Source organism: Ischnura elegans, chromosome X, assembly GCF_921293095.1.
Source record: "Ischnura elegans chromosome X, ioIscEleg1.1, whole genome shotgun sequence".
NCBI classification, from domain to species: Eukaryota; Metazoa; Arthropoda; class Insecta; order Odonata; family Coenagrionidae; genus Ischnura; species Ischnura elegans.
The window spans coordinates 45,906,650-45,928,371 of NC_060259.1; the positions used below are offsets into that span (position 1 = coordinate 45,906,650).

The 21,722-nt window shown below is 38.1% G+C and overlaps 2 protein-coding genes across 2 annotated transcripts in view; one reads left to right on the plus strand and one right to left on the minus strand.

The window, feature by feature from the left end:
- Positions 1-4,205: 4,205 nt before the first annotated feature.
- On the minus strand, positions 4,206-4,871 carry LOC124171146 (integumentary mucin A.1-like). Its single transcript, XM_046550283.1, has one exon. The coding sequence runs from the start codon at positions 4,869-4,871 to the stop codon at positions 4,206-4,208; it is 666 nt and encodes a 221-aa protein (XP_046406239.1).
- Positions 4,872-9,283: 4,412 nt separating this feature from the next.
- Positions 9,284-21,722, plus strand: part of LOC124171147 (glycine-rich cell wall structural protein 1-like) — a 45,851-nt gene continuing 33,412 nt past the window's right edge. Inside the window, exons 1-2 of the mRNA XM_046550285.1 lie at positions 9,284-9,293; positions 9,469-9,741. Coding sequence (XP_046406241.1) covers positions 9,284-9,293; positions 9,469-9,741 — 283 coding nt within the window. The remainder of the gene's footprint in view (positions 9,294-9,468; positions 9,742-21,722) is intronic.

Below are 21,722 nucleotides of genomic sequence, written 5' to 3' on the forward strand. Positions count from 1 at the left end.
GTTGTCACTCATACATGTTTTTCCTTAAACATTTTTTCCCTTTCGTATTGTTCATCAGAGCTTCAAACGACTCTATCGCCAGGTGTTGCTAAGTAAATGTTTCGCAAAAACATTCAATAACCCAAATCTTTTTCTGAACTTACTACTACCTACCTACCTACTGCCTTCACTAAGGCTCCATGTATTTCTTTATACTTGTTTGTTGTCCTCAAATCTCAAAGTTTTTTGCTATGTCTTTCATTGGGTTTGTCTGTTTGCTTACTAATAAGTAAAATCCTCTTTCTCTATTACCACTCCCTCGAGATGCAGGATAAAACTACAAATGATGAATTACACACTTTAATTCAATACTCAAACCCAACCGTGGTTTCAACATATTATGTCATATTCAAGGTTGAACACTCCTTTGAGTGTTCAACCATGAATATGACATAATATGTTTAAATCATGGTCGGTTGTTGAGTTTTGAATAAAATCGTGGAAAATTACCATTAGTAGTTTTTATCATAGATGTATCGAACATGCATCCAGTCAAGCCTGAAACGATTTTATACTCCCTTTAGAGTTCTTGTGAAAGTATCTCAGTGAGCAGAACAGGGTGGTTTCCCATTATTTTTTATTGCCTAAATCGAAGGATCATTACTCCTTGAGTACATATGTCATGCTTTTAGATTTTTAAATTACGATACATATTTTTTGCGATTAAATGATAAGTGAAAAATTTCAAGCGCGCGATAACGCGACGGCTAAGTATGAATGCTTGGAAAAGCCCGTGTGACGTCTGGCTGTTGCTGTGTGAGGCCACCTGGGTGCGAGGCTATGAACGCCGCTACGATGCCGGCTGCTTGCTGCCGAGCATGGCGGTAGCGTAGAGTACCCTGCTAGCAGGTAGCGCTTGGCTCAAATAAGGATTATTAATACCGTATCAAACGAAGGAAACTTTCCGACCTTACGCAATTTTAATAGGTGATTATTAAGAGATGTTTCCCTGAGCTCTGTGCCTCATGCATGCATTGGTAATCTCAGACGATGTAAAAATCCTGACTACTCGTATAGCATCTAGGTCCCTGTGACGTCACGTGGAGTGGCATCGCATGGGCGCCAATATGGCCTTTTTCAAATGAGGTTTAAATTGAGCATTATCATTCGTCTAAACTTGGATTTCTGAGACCAAATAATTAGTATATTATGAATACGCTAATGGTGGGTAACGAATCGCAATCATTGCCTTTCGTTATCTTTGATGAAGGAAACTATCCTATTGGGGGGCTGAAATGATTTTTGGGATAAGTGAAGGTAACGCTGGTTGAAGTGAGCACATGGGCGGCAGAATGGTCGGAAGAGCGTCATCGCATAAGTATGTAATCTAAGTCGTATTGGACGATTAAACTTCTCGAGGAGTATGAATTCAATACGCATCCAAACCTACCAAGTACCTACCAAAGGAATGCCTGTGAGCATGAATTTCACAAGAGGATCCTCACGTTGGTCTCTAAGTGTGTTTTCATCCGACGCACATTGAAATGGGTTTACAAAAGTCGCCACTCGCGTCGTTGATGGACAAATTGATCCGAGTTTCGCGGGGAAATAAGGTGTAATTAGGGGTGTTAACCGAAATTTATATGCGTGATGACGAGATATACAAATTTATAAAAGCTCAATGCTATTCCTCGTAATTGCAAGCATTATACAGCAAAACATTGGAAAAAAAGTGGATCTAATTGCACTCATTAAGCCAATTTAAATGTAACGGGAGTGGCAACAGAAATCACCCTTCAATGAGATTGGGAAGATGAGATAGGGATTGGATTAACGCTCTTGAGATTTGGGTGTAGAGAAGGCTAGAGAGAGTGAAGTGATGGATAAAATGAGGAATGAGGAGGAGCCGTAAAGAGTTGGTGAGGAAAGAACATTACAGAGAACTGTAATGAAAAGAAAGGGATTGGATCGGGCCCATTTTAAAAAAGGATGAGGATTTTAGATACAGCAGTTAAGGGAACAGTTGAAGGAGGAAAGAGAAGAGGAAGGAAGAAGTAGGCTGAAGTTGACAGACGCAGTGAGGTTAGGAAGAAGATGTAAGAATACCAAAGAAGGGGTCTTGGACAGGAGGAGGTGGAGATGACTGCGGTGTTTGGGATCTGCCAGTGAGCAGAAAACCACTTGATGATGGCGGAAAATGAATATCATGCGACGTTTTTAAATATATATTTTGGGGTAGTGGTAACAGTGTCGTAGAAAAATAATTATGAATTTATTTGATTGTCTTTAGCTGCCATTCAGGAGGGATATTGTAAGTAATGTAATAGACTGGCGACAGCAGGTGCAAAGGTAAGTATCTTCTCTGTAATACTATCTTATGAAATTTCAGTGAACGGAGACAAATGATGGCGCATAAGGGGACGAAGTGTTGTAAAGTTCCACGGAGAATCTTTTTATCTGAATTGATTGTTGTGGTAAGAGCATGTACTAGATTTGAATAAATTATGAAAGCATGGATTGCTTTGCTGTGGCAACATGAGAATGCAAAAACATATTGTTGTTGCCCATGTTTGTCCATGGTATTTAACTATTTTTATTGCAATCATACTGGTTTTGTGTCACTATGGTTTTATGCTTAGTGGTACCAGTTTTCAAAAAGGAGAGAGGCATCAAAGTCATGAAAAGGAATCAACTTCGGAATGTTTTAGTGTTCTAAGGTAGTTTAGCCAAAATTTTCCCAATATATGCCCCTCCTGATCAAGAACACACTGGCAGGGAGTTTGGAAAAGCTATATACATACGACTTCGGTTCGTGAGTTTCCTAATAAGGAGACAAGGATGATATCACCCATGCCAATTACACGGCAATTCTCTGGTAATGTGGAGGGAATGTAAATAAATTATAGTACCTATCTCTGACGCAAGCGCAGGGCCGAGTTATAATGACTGGCCTTGATATTACTTGCTAATCAATTCTTCGGATAGTTTGGAGAGCAGAGGGTAGAACTCACCCCATTCTATGCCCTGGAAATCTTAGGAATACATTCAGGGGTTTACATACATACTGGCGAGCTCCTTTCCCTGTAGAGGTGAATAATATAAAAATATCCCTGGTTGGACAGAAACACAGGATACAAAAAGATAAAAAACACTCACTGAACTAAATTTTTGGTTGTATAAAACCACCTTCCTTAGAGCTAAATGCATTGAAAATATGGAATATTTTCTCCGTGGTGCTTTAATTACATGGTAGCATTACCTTTTTATGAACAATTGCTCTTTGCTTTCAACTTCAGTAGAAGTCGTTCTGCTGAATTTTGTGTTGATTTTGAATGAATCTTTGGCTGAGAATCCATCAGATGGAGCGTATGTTGTAAAACAGTAGGTATTCAAAGACCTGTATGAAGACCCTGAGTGTTGATGGAATTCAAAGAGTAAGTATTTGTGTTCACAGCCTTTATATAATTGTTTGTCACAAGGTTGCATCTACTTTTTAGTGATCAAAATCACTTTATAATTTATTATTTTTTGTACATTTCTAAGTATCAATGGTACGAGAAGGCTTTAATCCATCAGCTTCCAGTAATTAATTTAGTATGCAATGTGCCGAAAAGTACGATTGTATGATTATCAACATTACTTCTGTTTTAAAAAATACATGTGCGAGCTTATATTCAAATAGTGTAATGTAAGGGGTCAAAAGAGGAAACAATTTCTTCACCAGCGTAGCTTACCTCACAGTTATATAATTGAAAGGAAAATTTATCTTATTGCTAGGCGTATGTTATTAGAATGGCAGTTGTAAATCCTTAGCATAAACCATTAACTCCGAGCGACTTTAATTTGGGGATTGTTAACCTACTCCATCCTCGCCGTCACTTACTCCTTACTGGCCAGTAAAATTTTATGCATTCTTTCTTTCGTCGTTTACAGATTTATCTCAACAATCATCAATTACATCCACGGATCAGAAAATAAAAGCTGCTCAATCAACACATCATATTAATGTAAACATTCTCAAAAAAGGGAGAAGAAAACATTATTTCATATACTTCTGTGACCAAATATGTCATTTATTACTTTTCAATCAACTTTATGACAAAAATACAATGCATAATATAACTGTAATTGTGCTAAAATAACAAAATTTAGTTTTACAAATTATATTTTGTTCACAGCTCTTTGTATCCAGAGTTACACGATAAAGTGATTTTTAAAGTTTCAGCTCAATTTTTCCTGCTGAAAACATTGTTGAATGCATTTGTATTTGCATTTGTATTTGTTTTCGCAGCGTTGGAAATACTGTTTTCAAAGTTAACTACCACATGGGGATTAATATTTGAGGGCGTTGTCGGGAGTGTAGGCAATGTAGATAATGAAGGCAATGGGGGTAGTGAAGGCAATGTAGGGAATGCAGGCAATGTCTGGAGGGCCGGTATTGTAGGTAATGCTGGCATTGTAGGGTTTGCAGACATTGTAGGAAGGTCTGCTATTGTAGGGAAAGTTGGCATTGTTGGTAGTGTAGGCAATGATGGGAATGTTGGCGTTGTAGGATTTTCAGGCGTTGTAGGTTGTGTAGGAATATTAGGAAGTGTATGTATTTTAGGCAGTTCAGAGATTGTAGGTTGTGGAGACGTTGTAGGCTTTGTAGAAAGTTCAGGGACTGTAGGAGGTGCAAACGTTTTAGGCAGTTCCGACATTGTAGACTGTGCAGACGGTGTAGGCTTTGTAGTCGTTTTATTAACAGTAGTTGTTGCCACTGTAGATTCTAAAATAGGCTTCTCAGTGGATGTTGTTCTCCGATCCTTGAAAAAGGGACGACTTACTTCTGCATAAAGTTGATAGCCTTGGATCTTGTGTGAATTGGGTTGAGCTGGCTCGTCATCATGCATCGCTGAAATGGAAAATTAAGATGCAATGAGATAAATGATATAACGACTAAAGATGTGGCCCCCAAGTTTAAGGACGCTGAATGGAAGAATTGAGACCATGTTGGGGATAATATTAAATAGGTATACATTTACAATGAAGCAATCTTGAGAAAAAAAATTTTCTCGAAAAAAAAAATTCCTAACTGAACTTTTCCTTAATTATTGTCATCCGTTTCGTTATCTCTGAAGTGAATGAGTATCCCGGCCTGCATACAATGCGGTTTCTGTAGAATTTGATTTGAAAAGCGTTGGACAATTGAAAACAGATATATTTTATTCTTGTTAATTTTTTTCTTGCTAAATATTTTAAATAATCCTGTTGTTCTGAGGCATTTGTTTAATCATATATTGCAAATTACCTAATTTTAGGTAAAGGCGCATCTCAATTCAACTCTTAAAACTACACAAGAGCCTTATTATTAATTACATATCGGCTCCCAATTGCTGCGGAGGTGTATAGTTTTCCGCATTTTGAAGCATCATTTATTTTTTAATAAGGTTATTTAATTTCAATCGGCTTCTTGTTGTTCGTATTAGTGGTTTTGCAATACCTGACAGAACATTAGAAGCAGAGCGTCAGCATTCCTTAAGGTGATTCAAAATTACGACTCTAAGAAATTCTGAAGACTTCAAAACCATTTCAATATGATCTATCTTATCAGACGCGGCAAGGGAAGTATGAAGGTATTTTATGGGGCCATCGAGTCATTGGATTGCTTACCGGTTTCAACGGAAGACGAAGCATTATGATGATCGTAATTGCGTGATTCCTCCTGATTTGATGTTAAATTTTTATTTTTCAGGTCATTAATCTTTTGGTCATTCCTTGGCTCACCTAAAAGAAAAAATAATAATAATGAAATAGTCATGTGAAAGAATGAAGCATGGTTAATCGGTGTACGGGAAACCTAGCGAAAATTCTGGTGAAAAAACCATAAAAATATAGCTAAGGTATAGGAGTTTCAGTTTTAATTTTGCTCGTATTCACAGATATAATCACGAGAATCTTACACTCTTCTATTGTGCCAGGGAGAAGATATAATTCGAAAAAATGGAAGAAAAATGCTCGAATGGTTTTTTTTTTTTAAATTGAATCGCTATCCCAAATACCATGCATCAGAATACAGTGGAACGAAACTTTTAGTTTTCTATGGATGAGGAATTGACCAAATCTTGCTTCCTCAAAATGACTCATTCCTTCGCCACTTGTGTGCATTCACATTTAAATACAGACAGGGCTGATGGGAGAGAGGTGAAGTAAGAGTACAAGCGAATATCAAGTCAAAATTATTATCTGAAGGTAAGTTTTGCACTATGTGGAAACCCGGACGCTGGGGAAGCAGGGCGGTTAATGGCTTGTTTTAACTAACATGCTAAAATGCAAGCGACAGTCAGGTACTGCGCGAATAGGGCAACCGCTCATCCTCCGTACCACGCGCTCAAGTCATTTTGTCCGTAAGTTGTTAGTTTTGGTTAATGGCAATCTCATTAACTACACTGCCTCAATAGATTCTCCCGTCAAGTGTGCACTGCGGAGAGGCAGCCAGAAAACGCGCCGAATGGCTTCATCGTTGACGTGTCGCGATGGTGTTTGATAAATAATATGTTAAAAGCATAGTCTAAGAGGGTATTTGGCACGCAAAATTTTCTGAAGAATGCTCTTTCAGGCGTAAATTCCTACTTTCGTTTCTTCCTTATATGTACTATCGTTTTCAAAAGTATGTAGACACCCTATAGTCCCAATTAACTGGTGAGGCCGGGTCGTGAAAACTTGTGAGGTTGGCACATAAAGCGACCTGCCTCTCTCACTTGTATGCCACCAAGAGCCGACGAGGACAGAGGTGGACGCGACCTAGCTACCGAAGCTGGAGTCAAACTGCAGGAGCATGAGCTCAATCAGAATTAAGATTAGCGGATGGAATGCACTGGGGTAACTCACGTCCACACTCACCTTGCGCGGTCTGAGTGTTTTCTTTCGGGCTCCGTGGCAAGGTTTTCCTATATCTAGATTCATATTTGGACTCACCGTTTATCTCTCACTAATACGTCGCTCCGTGGCCGAGTAGGTCTATACTGTGCGCGGTAGTTGCGGAAAAGTTCTGGAAGGGTTCGAATCCGAATACTTTTTTTCGCTTCATAAAGGAGATGTCCTTAACATCATCATAATCTCGCAGATGCCTCAAGAAAAAGTTAGTACTGAATTCTTTTGAACGACTAAAGTTATTAAAATGATGACTTTATCAATCTATCACATTTCTAAACAGATGCGTTCGCCGTGAAGAAATAATCAGGGGAGGTGAGAATAGTTGTATCTTCTTGTCTTTTCGGCTAATTAGTACCAAATCTCCTTTGACTGTAATTCCATAACCTATAAGTCAATAAAATTCTCAAAAAATAATCAGATACATTCGTATTTGATCTCATTTTGACGACCCCATTGTTTTAAAAATGATTGTAATTCTATCGATAATCATAGTTTTTAAATCTCTATTTCTTCGTCGCAAAAAATGTGGGAACCAACGTGATTAAAAGTACCAAAGCTTTCCTTTTAGTGAGTGTGGGTCCACTATTATTATAAGGACCACGTGGAAATAAATTGGTTTCTTCTCATTTTACCTTTGACAACTTAAGAAAAACAACATTCATCCCACCTAAATATATCACTACAAATTCCTGGGTGAGCGCCATTAGTAAGTTTGAAGATATGGGTGATATCAATTGCGTTCGTAAGTTAAAATTATTAATAATATTTCATCATCATATTAATACATCAACATCTACATACTACCCTGCAAGCCGCCTCAATAGGTGTTTGGCGGGGGTGTTAGGACACCTGCCGTTTACACACAAAAAGAAATACTCTTACGAAATTACGCCTAGCATTTATCAAGGTCCTTTATTGTGCAGGTGAAAAACAAATTCCAATACCTGTCCGTTCGGCAAAATATCTCTCTCATTTATCTTGTGGGACCTGGAAACGTAGTGAGGCCCTAATATTATGTTCCCCGCATCGCTCATAAAGATATACATTCTCCATAGCTAAAGCAATATAAGTAAGCCTAGCGCGCAGCATCCGAGTCTCTTGTGGCTCCCATCCTAATTCGTTTAACATCTGTGCAAGACTTTCTGTACACCCGTAGCAGTTTTTGAGTGCGAAATAGCACCTATCTTTTACTTCCTCGTCCGAGAATATTCTCACAGCACCCTTGATTAATTCTAACTTCTTCAGAACTCTTCCTTATCTTTACCTGTCGCTTTTATGCTAAAACTATCCACTGCACTTGCATGGCGATAGTTGGATGACATCCGAAAGAAATATAGCACCATGGATAATTTATGTATATAATGAATAAATCTTGTCTAGTCTGGTTATAAAAATTATAAAGACCTTTTGAGTAAGTTCCAACATTGTTGTTGTGCCAGCGACGTTTTTTAAACTACCAAACTTCAATTTGTACGGAATATATTAGTTGATTCGTTGGCGTAGAATTTCTGAGAAGTATTTCCATGATACTTCAGTGTTTCTATTATCTGCTTTAGCTACGAAGTCCGTGTATGATTTATTAACCCTACACTGCATGGTGTGCCATATATGGCACATCTTATTTAATTGCTTGCACTGTGGGTATTATTCTGGATATCGGCTTGAAATTATCAAGCCCTATTTCCTGTAGTCTGCTGAAAACCATGAAGTCCAACGGCTACCGCTATTGCGCAGCACCATTATTTCATGTACCTATGTGAATAAGTCAAAAATTGGTTTTGCAATTTTTTTACATTTTAACTTTCTTATAAATTGTAGGCCTAGCAAACACAGGCAGCCAAAATAATTTTATAATTGGTAAGATATGCGTTTATTATATTTCTGGTCGTTTAAATAACACAAAAGTTATTGTTTGATGCGTGAAAGTTGCTATAAGTATCTGTGCATTGAAATGCATAAGTAATGCAATTGCCCTTTTTCCCTTCCATCTGACTTTCAAGGATTGTTTTCATCCGGCCATCATGTCTCATAATGTGGCCAACTAAATTGCACCGTCTTCTCCATAAGGTTTATTAGAAGACTTCTCTTTTCTCCCACTCTTCTCAGCACTTCCTCATTATTTACACGATCCATTTTAAATTCATCATTCTTTTCATTCAGTCATTTTACCTTCATCTTTTATCACATTAAAACAATATATTCAGCGCATTCAGAGAATTGGCCAGTGATTGGCATGTACATATCTTTTAACCCTTTTATTGGCTGTATATTTTGCCTGATATTCTTTAGAATTCCCGGGAAATTTAGGCGAATTCGTAGGTTTCCACTTATAAATTTACATTAAATCTAATATGCATTTAATGAAGCAGATATTTTTCTTATGTTCTTAATGCCTACAGGTATGTTACATTACAGGTATCATTAAAACAGCTACAAAAGTCACACGAAGCTCAAAAAATGAAAGGCGCGCATGTAAAAAATACCAAGCCGATATATCGGCTGCTGGTGCTCTTCGTAATTACCCACGAGCCGAGAGATTGGCCTTCTGGCTTTATGAGGGTTAACGGACTTCAGCATCCTTCGTGGTTGTATTGGAAAGCAACTCTCCCCGCGGATTCAGATTCAACAGCGTGAAGCCTCGTCCAGAACCATGTGGAGAACCACGAGCAGGCTTCAGGTCTGATGCAGTGCTCTCTCTTCTAGGGCAGCAGCAGCAGTTTCACGCCTTTGCCTTCGGCCAGCGGCCATTCCTCGGCGGACACTTTGGCGGACCCTTGGACCCGCTGCAGAGGGCTGCAGCCGACCCGCTTTCCGGCTTCCGAATGCCCTCTATGTCAAACTGCCAAAGTAAGTGATGGACCATGCTGAGGTGAAATTTGCTCATTTCAGGCATTGTGTGCGGAGACTGGGGTCTAAACACCTTTAGGGTAAACTACCTGTAGGGTGTTTGGGAGGTGTTTATCAATCACCGGCATGTCGCATGCAAGAGGATTCCTAATTGTACGCAACATGGATGTAATTAAACACGAACAAAAGGTTACGCATGCTAACAATTTGTACTTCCTCATTCATGCAAAGGCAAAACTTGACAAATACTCATTAAGGCAATCTCCCGGTAAAGCTAAAACATAGAGCATGCTGTTAGAAATACTATGAAAATTCAGAAACATGCACTAAGGAATGCATAAGCTGGTAGGCTAAACTACAAGTCAACCACCCTATTTGTAAGTTCTAATGCTACCGTAATAGTCTCTCATTGATCGTGGAAAAAACGACATTCTGAATCTATTCAACTGTGTCTCTCTTATTTTAAGTATATGATCTGATCTACCGTTGTTTCCTTGCGTTCATAAGATTTGGCTTACTTCGTAGGAAAATACCTTAAACCTTTTGAAGAGGAGTCTCTTTCTCTCGGCAGGTCGCATTAATTCTTGCGTCCTTGAGAGTGACGTGTATAAAGCTCACACTATTGTCTTGAAATCTGCAAGGTATCTAGAATACCCTCCAGTCAATAGTTACTCGTCCCTCAACTTTGAAAATCTTAAATATGAATAAATACTTACGGAGAGAAATCATTTCTTTGATAACGGTAAATATATACGTGGATGCGCTCTACTTTCCGTATCCTTTTCGTATTATAGTTTAAGTTTTAAATAAGTTAAACGTCAGGAAAAAATCCAGTGTGGCGGAAGTTATACGTTCACCTGTTGAGGTTCTACCGAGAAATATAGCATTTTTTGAGAATCCTGCTTTACGTTGTTTCCTTATTCTGCTTTGCAGTGAGGTTAAAAATGGCCTGACGTCATGAAATTCGGCTCTTCATGGCGACCTTTTTGGAAATCGATTTTGAAAATGCTGAAAGGCTGAGATGGCGATGATTGTCTGTGCGCCATAAATGTAGAATTAGCTAGAATGTTAGTTTTTTGGAAAATATTGATAATTCGGGCATAATAATTAAGAACCATTGTAAAAATGAAAATTAAACACCGCAAAAGTTAATTTCCGAATTTTATAAAATTTCGAATTGAATTCAAAATTCGTTGCTTGAATTAATATAGTTAGTCAGTGTAAGTGCTGTGATAGTTGGTATGTAAATCATATAGGTATTATCGTAGGAAGTTTCTGTTATTTTGAAGAGGCTCAAAAAAGGCTACAAAATAGATACTGGTTGGATGTTCTTAATTCATCCACTCGTTGAATTGTTTTCTAAGGGTTGGTGAATTTATTGGAAGACTACGACTAATGCTGTGCATTGAAGCATGAATGGTATATAAGTGATAAAGCTTGTCAATCTGTATCCAGAACACAAGGTTAAGCGTGCATATAATTGTAAAACTAGGCCTAGGCATATATCCTGCTTCCCGCAAAAAAATTTATTGACTGTCTGCTTCATAATGTATTTTTACATTATATGAAGGCATGTTTATGAATCTTAGCCAAATTTAAAACGATATATCTCAAGCGAAGAATTGATGGACATGCTCTTAAATGTACCTTTCACGTGCTTTCTGCGTCACCAGTTGGAATTGGGATGCCTATTCATTATTTAATATTCGATTCCATGCTTTATTCAGGAGAGAAATGCGAGGATTTTATGGACAACTTGGGAAACGGAATTTCAAATGCGTTCAATTATGCACTTGTTCAGTCCACATGTGAGTGTAACACTCATGAATGTGGGTGGTAATTAGGCAAAAATGTTCACTTGATACTTGCCTACCGGAGAGAGATCACTCGATCGGTATTGGGCCATTGATAGGGTACTGATGGTGAACCCGGCGGCTGTAATCAATGAATTAATTTTTATTACCGGAGAGTAGATTTGAATGCGTGGATTTCTAAATGAATTTATTTATAAATTTTCCAAACTTGAACGTTCAGTGTGCTTCCATTCTTAAAATTTTCATACAAATTCGCACGAGCCGTTGATTTGGGTCTCAGGAGGGGAAAATATGCGGATTGGATGATGTTTGGGTTTCCAGTGGATGAGGAAGATGCCGAGCGAGTGGGTTGGTGGTAAAATGGTAATCAATATGATTGAGAACGAGAATGGACTGCATAATGCACATGTGAGGTTGTAAAATTCATGTTAAATGGAGAGTCACTAAGTAAGTGTGCTTTTGACACATTCATTTGTTCAGAGACCACCTTTGTAAAACATTCGGAGTTTCTTTTATTCCTCTCTGTACGATTTCATTAGATATAACTTGAGGCATTTCTTTGAATTTCAAATTATTGTTCGAGAGTATTGCATCCTATTAATTGAACTATTGCCAAAAGGATAAATAACTGAAGGACTTCTTCTCATAGTACTCGTACATTCTGTGATTGAGATAGTCACAGCCTATCTAAAATAAGTACCCAATGACAAAGACATTGCCGTAGTTACTGTTAAAACTGCTGTAGACGATTCCATTTGAATAAAATAGAATTAAAATTGACCTATTAAAATGACGTTTTTTCGAGGTAGGAACTCGAGACTACGCACAAATGCTCAGAAATGGTTGGATATTAACCCTATAGTGCCAGCCTATTTTACCCGGTATGCTAAAGAATGCCGGGGCCTTTTATGTCGAATTTGCAGGTTTGTGCTTAAAAATTTACATAAAGCCTAATATGTATTTTCAGAATTTTTTTTTATTTGCCTCCAAAACTTACGGGCATGTTAAATCAAGACACAAAAAAATAGTTACCAAAGCTACATGAAACACAAAACATAAAAGGCGTGAGCGTAAAAATTCCCTTGGCTCTCTTCGCACATATCCCCCAGGTCGATGGATCAGCCCGCTGGCACTATAAGGGTTAAGGATTGTGATGTATATAGTCATGTTTACTCGGCGTTGTTGAGACATAGATGTTCACGTAAATAGCTTAAAATACGCAAAATTAAGAACAAAGCTCTCATAATTCGAAAATGCCTAATGAGTCGTGGGTGTCCAGCTCCTGTCACGCGTAGTCGAACTGTGGACACGCGTTCGAAACATAAGCTTTACTTTCGAAATTTTCAGCGTATTTTCGATTTTTCATTTGTAATTCTTCACAAAACTTCAATGAATACTTCATTATTATTTTATTGAAAAAGCCCACGTACAGCAATACTTACTACCAATTTAAATTGGCCCCATAACAAGGACATATAACGAAAAAAATACTTGATATGAAACGAGAATCTGGCGCGTAAAATATAATGAGAATCAAATCCTAGAAAATACCGAATGCAAGTATATAAAAATAGAGAGAATCGGAGCAGGGGTAATAAATGCATATAAAGTGATGCTATTAATGATCAGTGGGGAAATATGGAGCCAAGTTCGGGAATAAAGAAGATTCGGGGATAGGGCAAGGGAATCACTACTCGGAGGAAGGGAGCGAACCCATGACTGTATGAATTTTTAAATACGTGCAAAAACATTTTTCCTAATAAAATGTATCCAGAAAAATTTCATATATATAAGGAAAATTTGAACATCTATCACTTATGACAAATAATGGATTAATCAACTTATGCAATACATGTCTATGTATTACATATGATACACATACCCTTTGAAAACTTCTTACTGTCGCCCGTACTTTTACTAATTGATTTCTTATAATGATAAAATAATGATACTGATTACTTTATAGATAGATTAGAAAAACTTTCGGTTGTCCTGCGAAGGGCGGACTTCCTTCTACAAATTAAGAAGCGGATCACCTATAACACCTACTGACTGCTCCGAGAACCACGTAGTGTGGCGGCGGGGTATATCATAAATGTTACACCAGGCGTTAGAGAGGAAGAATTGTGCCCTTCAGAAATAACCGGCACTGAGTGTAGTGTATCATATATGATACAACATGCAGTGAAGAGTTAATAGGGAGGTGGAAAAAAAGTGAGCGTTGAATGAGTGGCTATCTGGGAACTAGTATGTGGAGCAGTGAGTGGGCGCGTGTAGGGTGGGAGGGTAATCGGAAGTTATGAAAAGAAAGGAGTTCAGGACAGTATGTGATCAAGTTGAGGATATTGTTTTTAAGGCGTAGAAAAGGGAAATTATGATTTTAAAATATTCTGAATATTTGATATGAATGATCCGAAAGCCCTTTTATTAACACCAGTTTTATTTCGTTCTAAATTTACAAATTTTTAAAATAAACGTTCGCCACCTTGTCACGGAAGGCCTACCAAAGTTGGTTTCGATCTTTTTAAGCAAGGCCAAATAAAAAAGTATTGCATTAATTGATAGTATTATTTTTATCCTATGAAAAATTTACAAAAGTTTCGGCTCCACAGGTTACATAGCAGAAGAAAATGGTATATTTTGCACGATTCATGCCATTTCACTCTAGTTTGACTGCCTGTTCGTCCCACATACCCTACCCCTGAATCGTTGCTTTTACATTAATGAAAACTGATCCCTTAAATAGCATCCGTCTTATCCTCACTGCTACCTAATTGGTGTGCTGAAGTCTGCTTAATGTGGCAGGTCGTTCTTATGCCTTCTCTCTTGTTATAGCCACTGTAGCATCGAGGGATGTGCCTAAGGATATCATGTGATGATGAGAAAGAATGGCCGTGGTGTAAAAGAATGTCTGCAGCCTAAACATGTTTGTTCGAAGTACTGCACAATTTTCTCTTATTTTTCCCATTCTTCATCACAATTTCCCACTGTAAAATGAAAATAAGATTGATCGTTGTACGAGTTTGGTTAATAGAGCTCTTGATAATCTTCCTTTTCTGTTCGACACAATTTAATTCCCCTAAATTCAGACATGAGCGTATTCAAATCCTGTCTCAATTGTTTATTGAGTCGAGGCCTAGATTAAGAAAAAAATGATATCTGAGAAATTGAAATGTTAAAACTTCGAGTGTTAGTTGAGTAGACTATGCAAATGAAAGCACTTTGCTCAATAGTTATCTGCTGTTAGAATGGATTTTATTAGGTTGATTATTGTTATGAAGTTTTTATGATTAGTAAGAGGGAATTTATTCTTAAATGCCCATTTTAATGCACGTATATTTATAAATTGACTAACTGCACGTTCTCTCCCTTTAAATTGCGATGAGAAAGTGGGATGAGGAGCGCTTAATTAAAATTTAGAGGAAAAATTTTGCCGCGCAGAAATTCCAATCGTTTGCTGTTCCGCGTGCCCGCTGAACCTGAACTGTGGAATGCTTGCGGTTTATCACTCCGCCGCCCGCTTCAAATATCCTAATGGCTAAACCCACCTGCTTCTGTCACTTCGAATGTGACGGAAAGAAAAAAAAGTACTTTGTCACAATGAATGCGACGGGAAGAAAAGAGAGGTACTTTATCACTCGAGAATCGGATTCAGTGAAGATTCGTGAATTGAAAATGTTGAAATTTTTAGACATCTGGATGATTAAAACACAAACAATGCAGCTTGTATAAACAATTAAGAATCAATTCTTCTATGCCCTTAGGAATTCGGAGAACGATAATCAGCGCATCACCAGACAGTAGTTTCATAGCTCTAATCCTTTTTTTTAACCTTAGCACATTCCTGTCATGCGTTTCTGTCTCCTCCACATAGTTGAAGCGTTGCCCTCCAAATAGTGGTACATCTAAAAATATTTCGATGCAACGTTTGCATTTTGCTACACCAGGAAAATTTTTCTCATCGTAAGTGAATCGAAAGCCTACGTTATTTAGTTCTTTTATCTGTTCCTTATACAGTAGATTTCGTTTAATGGGTTCGCCGGTTACTTGGGGCAGCCGCTTAATTGGGGCAGATCTTGAAGAACAGAACCCAATAGTGGAATATCCCAGAGTATTCTCCGCTTAATTGGGACAGCATGCCGCTTTATTGGGCCATGAGTCGGCGACATAGACTCTATACTCGCGACTAAATTAAATTTTTTTGTTTTCAGAATACTATTTTTTTTTAATTTTCCTCCTTCGATTTACTCTTATTTTTCACAAATTCTCCTATTCCTACCCTATTTTGAAAGCTATTGTTGTTATACTATCCGCAAGTGGATAGGACTTTTCTTTAATAGGACTTAGTAAAAGACATTCATTCAGCGTCGCCCGAGGCTGTGAAAAATATTTTTAACTAAATTGTTGTAATTCTTAATAACGACGATAAAATAACTAAACTCGCTGATTTTTTACTCAAATTAACAGTTTAATAAACTTATGTTGCATTATAAACATTCTTTAGTCTTCTTTCTATCATTTCAACGTTTGTTTATGCCCATATATAGGTTAGTTCGCCTAATTGGGGCAGCCGCTTAATTGGGGCAAAGTGCATAAGTCCCAATATGTCCCAATTAACCGGAATCTACTGTAATAACTTTTACACTCACTTTTTACACTCAGCATACATGTATTTAGTAAATTTGACTTTCCAGTGGAAATATTCCGTGGCATGGATTTTTATTGACTCTCTTCAAGTTAATTTTTGTAATTATTCGTGGGTTGTTTTACTTAATGTCTTATTGCTGTCATGAAAAAAATTACTCCGTAAGAATTGAGTGTAAGGTTGATTGCGATGATTCACCGAGAAAGTAATGAATACTTGAAATTAAATCTATATCATATTTATCCAATGGTTTGGGCTCATTTTCTCCTAGAAGATATTGTTGAAGTGTATTTGTATGCGATGGAATCGACTTTGATTTTGGAAGGTCGCTTATTTATGAAAACTGGCGAATTATTCATTGTTATCTTTTTATATTTAGATTTGGAAAACTTTTGATTCGTATTCCCTATTTATTTTTGTTTGCAGTATTTTATGAATATATTGTGTATTACTCTAACCTTTCGTACGTAGGTTTGAGGTTACGGGTGCGTCGACAACTAGGTTATTAGCACCGCACGCATACTAATTGCATCATAATAATATATTATATTCCCAGTTAAATTTGGCAGCAGTTGAAGATAATGAACATAAAATTTTTATCAATTATATTTATAGGGCCAGTTTTGTAAAGGAGGTGTGTGACACGGCTTAGGCAATCAGAGTCCTAGCCCAGAATGAATTCTAGGCTGTCCCTGGCACCTAGCCTGTCGCGCAGAAGCCGGCACTCGTCACACTCCGTCATGAGGTGTGTGTCACACAGTGGGGATAGAGTCACAAAAGCCACATCGAGGTGGGTCTTTTCTTCAATGAAGAGGCATGAATGGGTCAAGGTGCAAAGCCCGATTCTCAGTCTTGCAATGATGACCTCCTCCCTGCGACTCCTCCCGACAAAGGAGTGCCACTTTTATGTAACCGGTTTGATAACACGCAGTTTGTTATTCGTCACGTTCGTCCATGCATCACTACACTGCCGAAGGACTATTCCACGCAAAGCAGTCATATGTGTCCTGATAAGGTAAAGAAGACCGAAGCCTGCTCCGGTAGCATAAGTGATGCCTTTGCAACTGCATTTACCTTTTTATTTAACATTGTTCCTATGAACCCGGAAACCCATAGGAATGAGGCTTTGCGTCCCCTTTTGAAGAGATTATATAGGGCGAATTGAATATCTTGCAAAATAGGGTGAATTGGGAAAATAGTCTGACCTGCCATCCTTATCACACATTACCTTCTCAAGTTTGATACGTGGCCTGTTGACTTCCATTCAATCCTCGATTCCTTCCTTCGCCTTCTTTCCCTTCAAGCCAACTCAACATCCTTTCCTCAGTTATGGTTTTCAGCATCTTACGCTACGTTCTTACCCCCTGCCTCCTTATCTTCTTCAGCAGTGTTCTGTCCTCGACCATCTTCCCATTTTTTCACTTTTTTGCTCTAAGTCCAACTCACATTCTCCATTTTCCACATCCATATCCCAAGCACCTCCTGCATATTTTTTTCCGTGCATATTTGGTATCCATATTCTCAGCTTTTAAACCTTTCTAACGAAGAGCTGCTTCTGGGAGAAATTAAATTTCAAGACTTCTCATTTCTTCATGCGAAAATATTTTTGTCTATCATAATTATTGTGGCAGCTACATAGATATTTCGCCATTGAACTTTACATCACAAAAAACATGTAGTTTAGATCTTTACTGAATAGAGCTGAATATTAATGTATTTATGATACTTAGAACCAACATGGGGTTATAATTGGTTAAAGCGCCACGCTTCATATAATCCGCTCCTTACTCAGTGCAATCCCTATATTAGTACACTTATTCTCTTCTCGCAGCTGTCCTCTCACCAACTCTTTCCAATTCCGTTTACAATACAATTGTCCTCCTTCTTTACAGATTATGCTTTTTCCTGATGTGCTCACCAAATATTTAAATTACACAGTAGGTTTGGTTTAGCATCCTCTACTATGGATGTAGTAGAGGATGCTAAACCAAATGATGTACTATTAGCAGTTAGTATGAAACACCATCCATGAAGAGTTTATGCTACGAAATATTCTCAAAATTGGGCATAAAAATTTTGGGAACATTGTGTCTTTTTTCAGACGAATAATCAGTGATTTTGAGAGGCCAAGGTAGCGTTTAAAAAAAGAGGTGTAGTACTATAGAACAGCGTGAACTGTGAGTAGCTAAATTGACGCAATATGAAAAGTGTAGCTGTAGCCTATGCTGAATGGCGTATTAGAGTGGAGTTTAATGGTTGTATTCGGGGGTTACTTTTAAACAAATATTGAAATGGGAAATAGATGATGAGAGGCTACAGGAAATGAAATAATTCGAGTATCAACATGTGCAATATCCATAAAAAACTGAGAAGGACTTGTTAGTCATATTTAACTGCAGTTTAAATATGGATAATGATAACTGGAGTCGCAAGTGCGTAGTCATAGTCTATATTTTGGTCAGGTCTGAAGGTATATATATATAGGCTATATTTAAATCGGTTAGCCATGGTGGATTATGAAGATAGCTGGACTTGATTCGAGAAACGTATATAAGCTCTTGAACTAATACAAAACTGAAAAACAATTTGAAGTAAAATCTCGAAAAATTATCTCACCTTTTAGCTATTGACTTTGAGGTGGTATTCGAGGAGGCGACTTTCGGCACAGAAGATATGTATGTTCACCTGAGTTCGGTTAAAATAACGAAATAACTAAAAGTAACGCTGAAAAACAAATTACACCATAAATTTCTCTCTCGCAGTATCTCATTCTTATTTCGTCTATTCTCAATATCGGGCTATTTTAACTGTATTTCAAATTTATGAAATTTTATTTATTTGCTTGAATTTCCATGGGAAAAAAATCCACTGAACTGCAAATCGGCTTTACTGAGTTGTCATTTACTGATTTTCAATGCCACCAAGGCATCCATGGTAATTTACAAATTCCTGGATAGTGTAGTACTCTGAGTAGCGGCCCAGAAGTACAAAGGTCCGTGGTTAGATTTCGGATCAAGGGAATTTTCTCATGTAAATTAAAGTGGATTTCTTTTAACTTAATGTTTTGCCTAGTAAATTCATTTTACTCTCGTTACTCACTCGTTTAGTGCGATAGGATGAGTATGCACCAGAGTTCCTATTAAAAGAAAATCGAGGAAATGTAATTATAGGCACAGACTATTTGCTTTTTTTAGACGTTAAAACATTCTTTTGAAAATAATAGGCGATTATTAAGGTACTCGAGAATGACATCGCATGCATTACTTAACCAGCTTAACCAGTTAATATGTTCTCAACGCTTGGATTGAATTTTTATGATTGGAATGCTCGACCATTTGTAATAGTTAATGTAACGTCTGAGCAATATAAATCAGTAATCAGAGGTTATTGAAGTCCGCGCAATAGTCGTGAGTGGGAGCCGTACGCTTAAATCATCGCTCACTTGTTTTGTTAGTTTAGTTGTGCGCCCGTGTGGGTCGCTGTGTAAAATGGAACGTCGTTGGACATGAAAGGAGAGTTGTAGAAAAGCGTCAGCAGTTCTGTTTCGTTTGTCGTCGTGAAAGCGGGTGTCCTCTCGAGCTACGGCCGCCGCTAACCCAGAGGAAGCCACCGATGGGAGCCCGACAATCAGGTGAGTGGTGACTTTGGGAGTATTGGGCTAGGAATATAAAGAAATAATAAGAGAAAATATAAACTTAGCAACTCTTCCAGTAAAATACAGGTTTCGGATAGCGAAGGAGAAGGGCTTTAGCGTAGGGTGTATGCGGAGACAGAATTCAGCAAAAAATTGTCGTAGACAACATCTGTGTTTGTTTGAACACCATTACTTGCTGCATTTTACGCTGCGGATGCAGGATTACGTTATGGAAAACTCGGTAAAGATCGTAGATGGCAAAGGGAAAGAGGAATGCGACTCCATTGAGCAAAGAGCAAACTATGGAGTTTCGATGACCTTGACTACGGCTGTGGAATAACCTGTTCATGTGTTGAAGGATATCGGGGTAATTTCGAACTACGTTGTGTTGCTGTCAACCGCAGTAGGTCAAGTGCGAGACCAAGTAGGCAATTTTGGGCGGGTAACGGCGACTGAAAGTGCGAGTCAAGGATCATTCATTACTAGGGTATCTGCTGAACGTTTGGGGTTGAATATCAAAGGAGCAACCACGTCCATTGTCTGCTTAGACCAAAACTCGGTGGGGGTCGCTCAGTTTCAATTGACTGTCGTGTTTGAACCACTTTCGAATGTCGGGCTATTGGAAGTTTAAGCCTTGATAATTGAGGATATATAGCGGTGCCCTAAGATGGAAGCACAAAAGAAGCAGTGGCCATTCATATGTAATCTTACTCTGACGGATCCTCCGTATTATAGGACTAGAATATTGATATTTTATTGGGTGCCGAATATTTGGGCGTTGTAGTGATTGGATATACAATAGCAGGTGCAAAAGGTACTCCGAGGGTAATGGAGACATTATGAGGAAATTTCATAATGGTTAAGGAGCATTTAGGGACCGGTGATATAAATTCATTTTGCCTTGGGAATAGTCAAAGCAATGAATTGCGTCGTTATCTCCTACTTGAATGGCGTCTAGATCAATGTCCCGAGCTCAGGTAATGCTATAATGTCTGCATGGAATATTACGAGTCACGAGGTAATATGATTCGAGCTGCAGTGGCACCGCAAGTTTTTGTACTCTTTTAAATCCCACATAATTGTATTAATGCGGGTAAGATCGACTGGAAAAATTACCCCTGAGAATCTCAAAACAGTTATTGTATGCAGTGCCAAAACTGCAAATGAATATTGTAGATGCTTTGCTGTCGTTTATAATGCACATTGTTTTCGTTATCGCGATCACCCGCCAAATGTGAATCATTTGAGTTTATAAAAAGCATTATGATTTCCAGCCTATGTTTTGGGGGGCAAGCAGTCACTCGTCAATTGTTGCTGAATATAATTGTACAACCTGTAATAACGGCATTGTATCAGACGCGTTTTTTTTAGTCAGAACCTTACATAAATTAGTGGAGTATGAAGGAATTGCTCACCCAGGGGAATGGCATGACCTTAGTAAGTCAACTTGTATTGACGACACTATGATATCGGTCGAGTCAATCGAGGAAGCTGTCAAGCAAGGAGATAATTTGAATAGTTTATAGTCTCCAGGTCTTTCGTTGCAAAAATGGGTGAGCAATTGCTCTGTTATGTTAGATGGCATACCTGTGGAGCATTGTGCCCAAAAGTTAGAGCCTTGAGCTCATTCGGAAGATAGAGCTGGGTGCTTTCTGATTTAGCATTAATATTTCCCGGGAACCATAACAAAAAGGGCAATTTTATCAGAAATTTCCCGGCTGTATGATCCTCTGTGATTTATTATATGGGGTTCGTTCTTTAGGAAATGTATTACTCAGCATTTGTGGGTATTGGAGATGGGATGGGATGAAACCTCACCTAAATACGTGTGGAAGACATGGGAAGTATTTCGCTGAGACTTGCCAATGACACGTCAGTTTCACTTTCA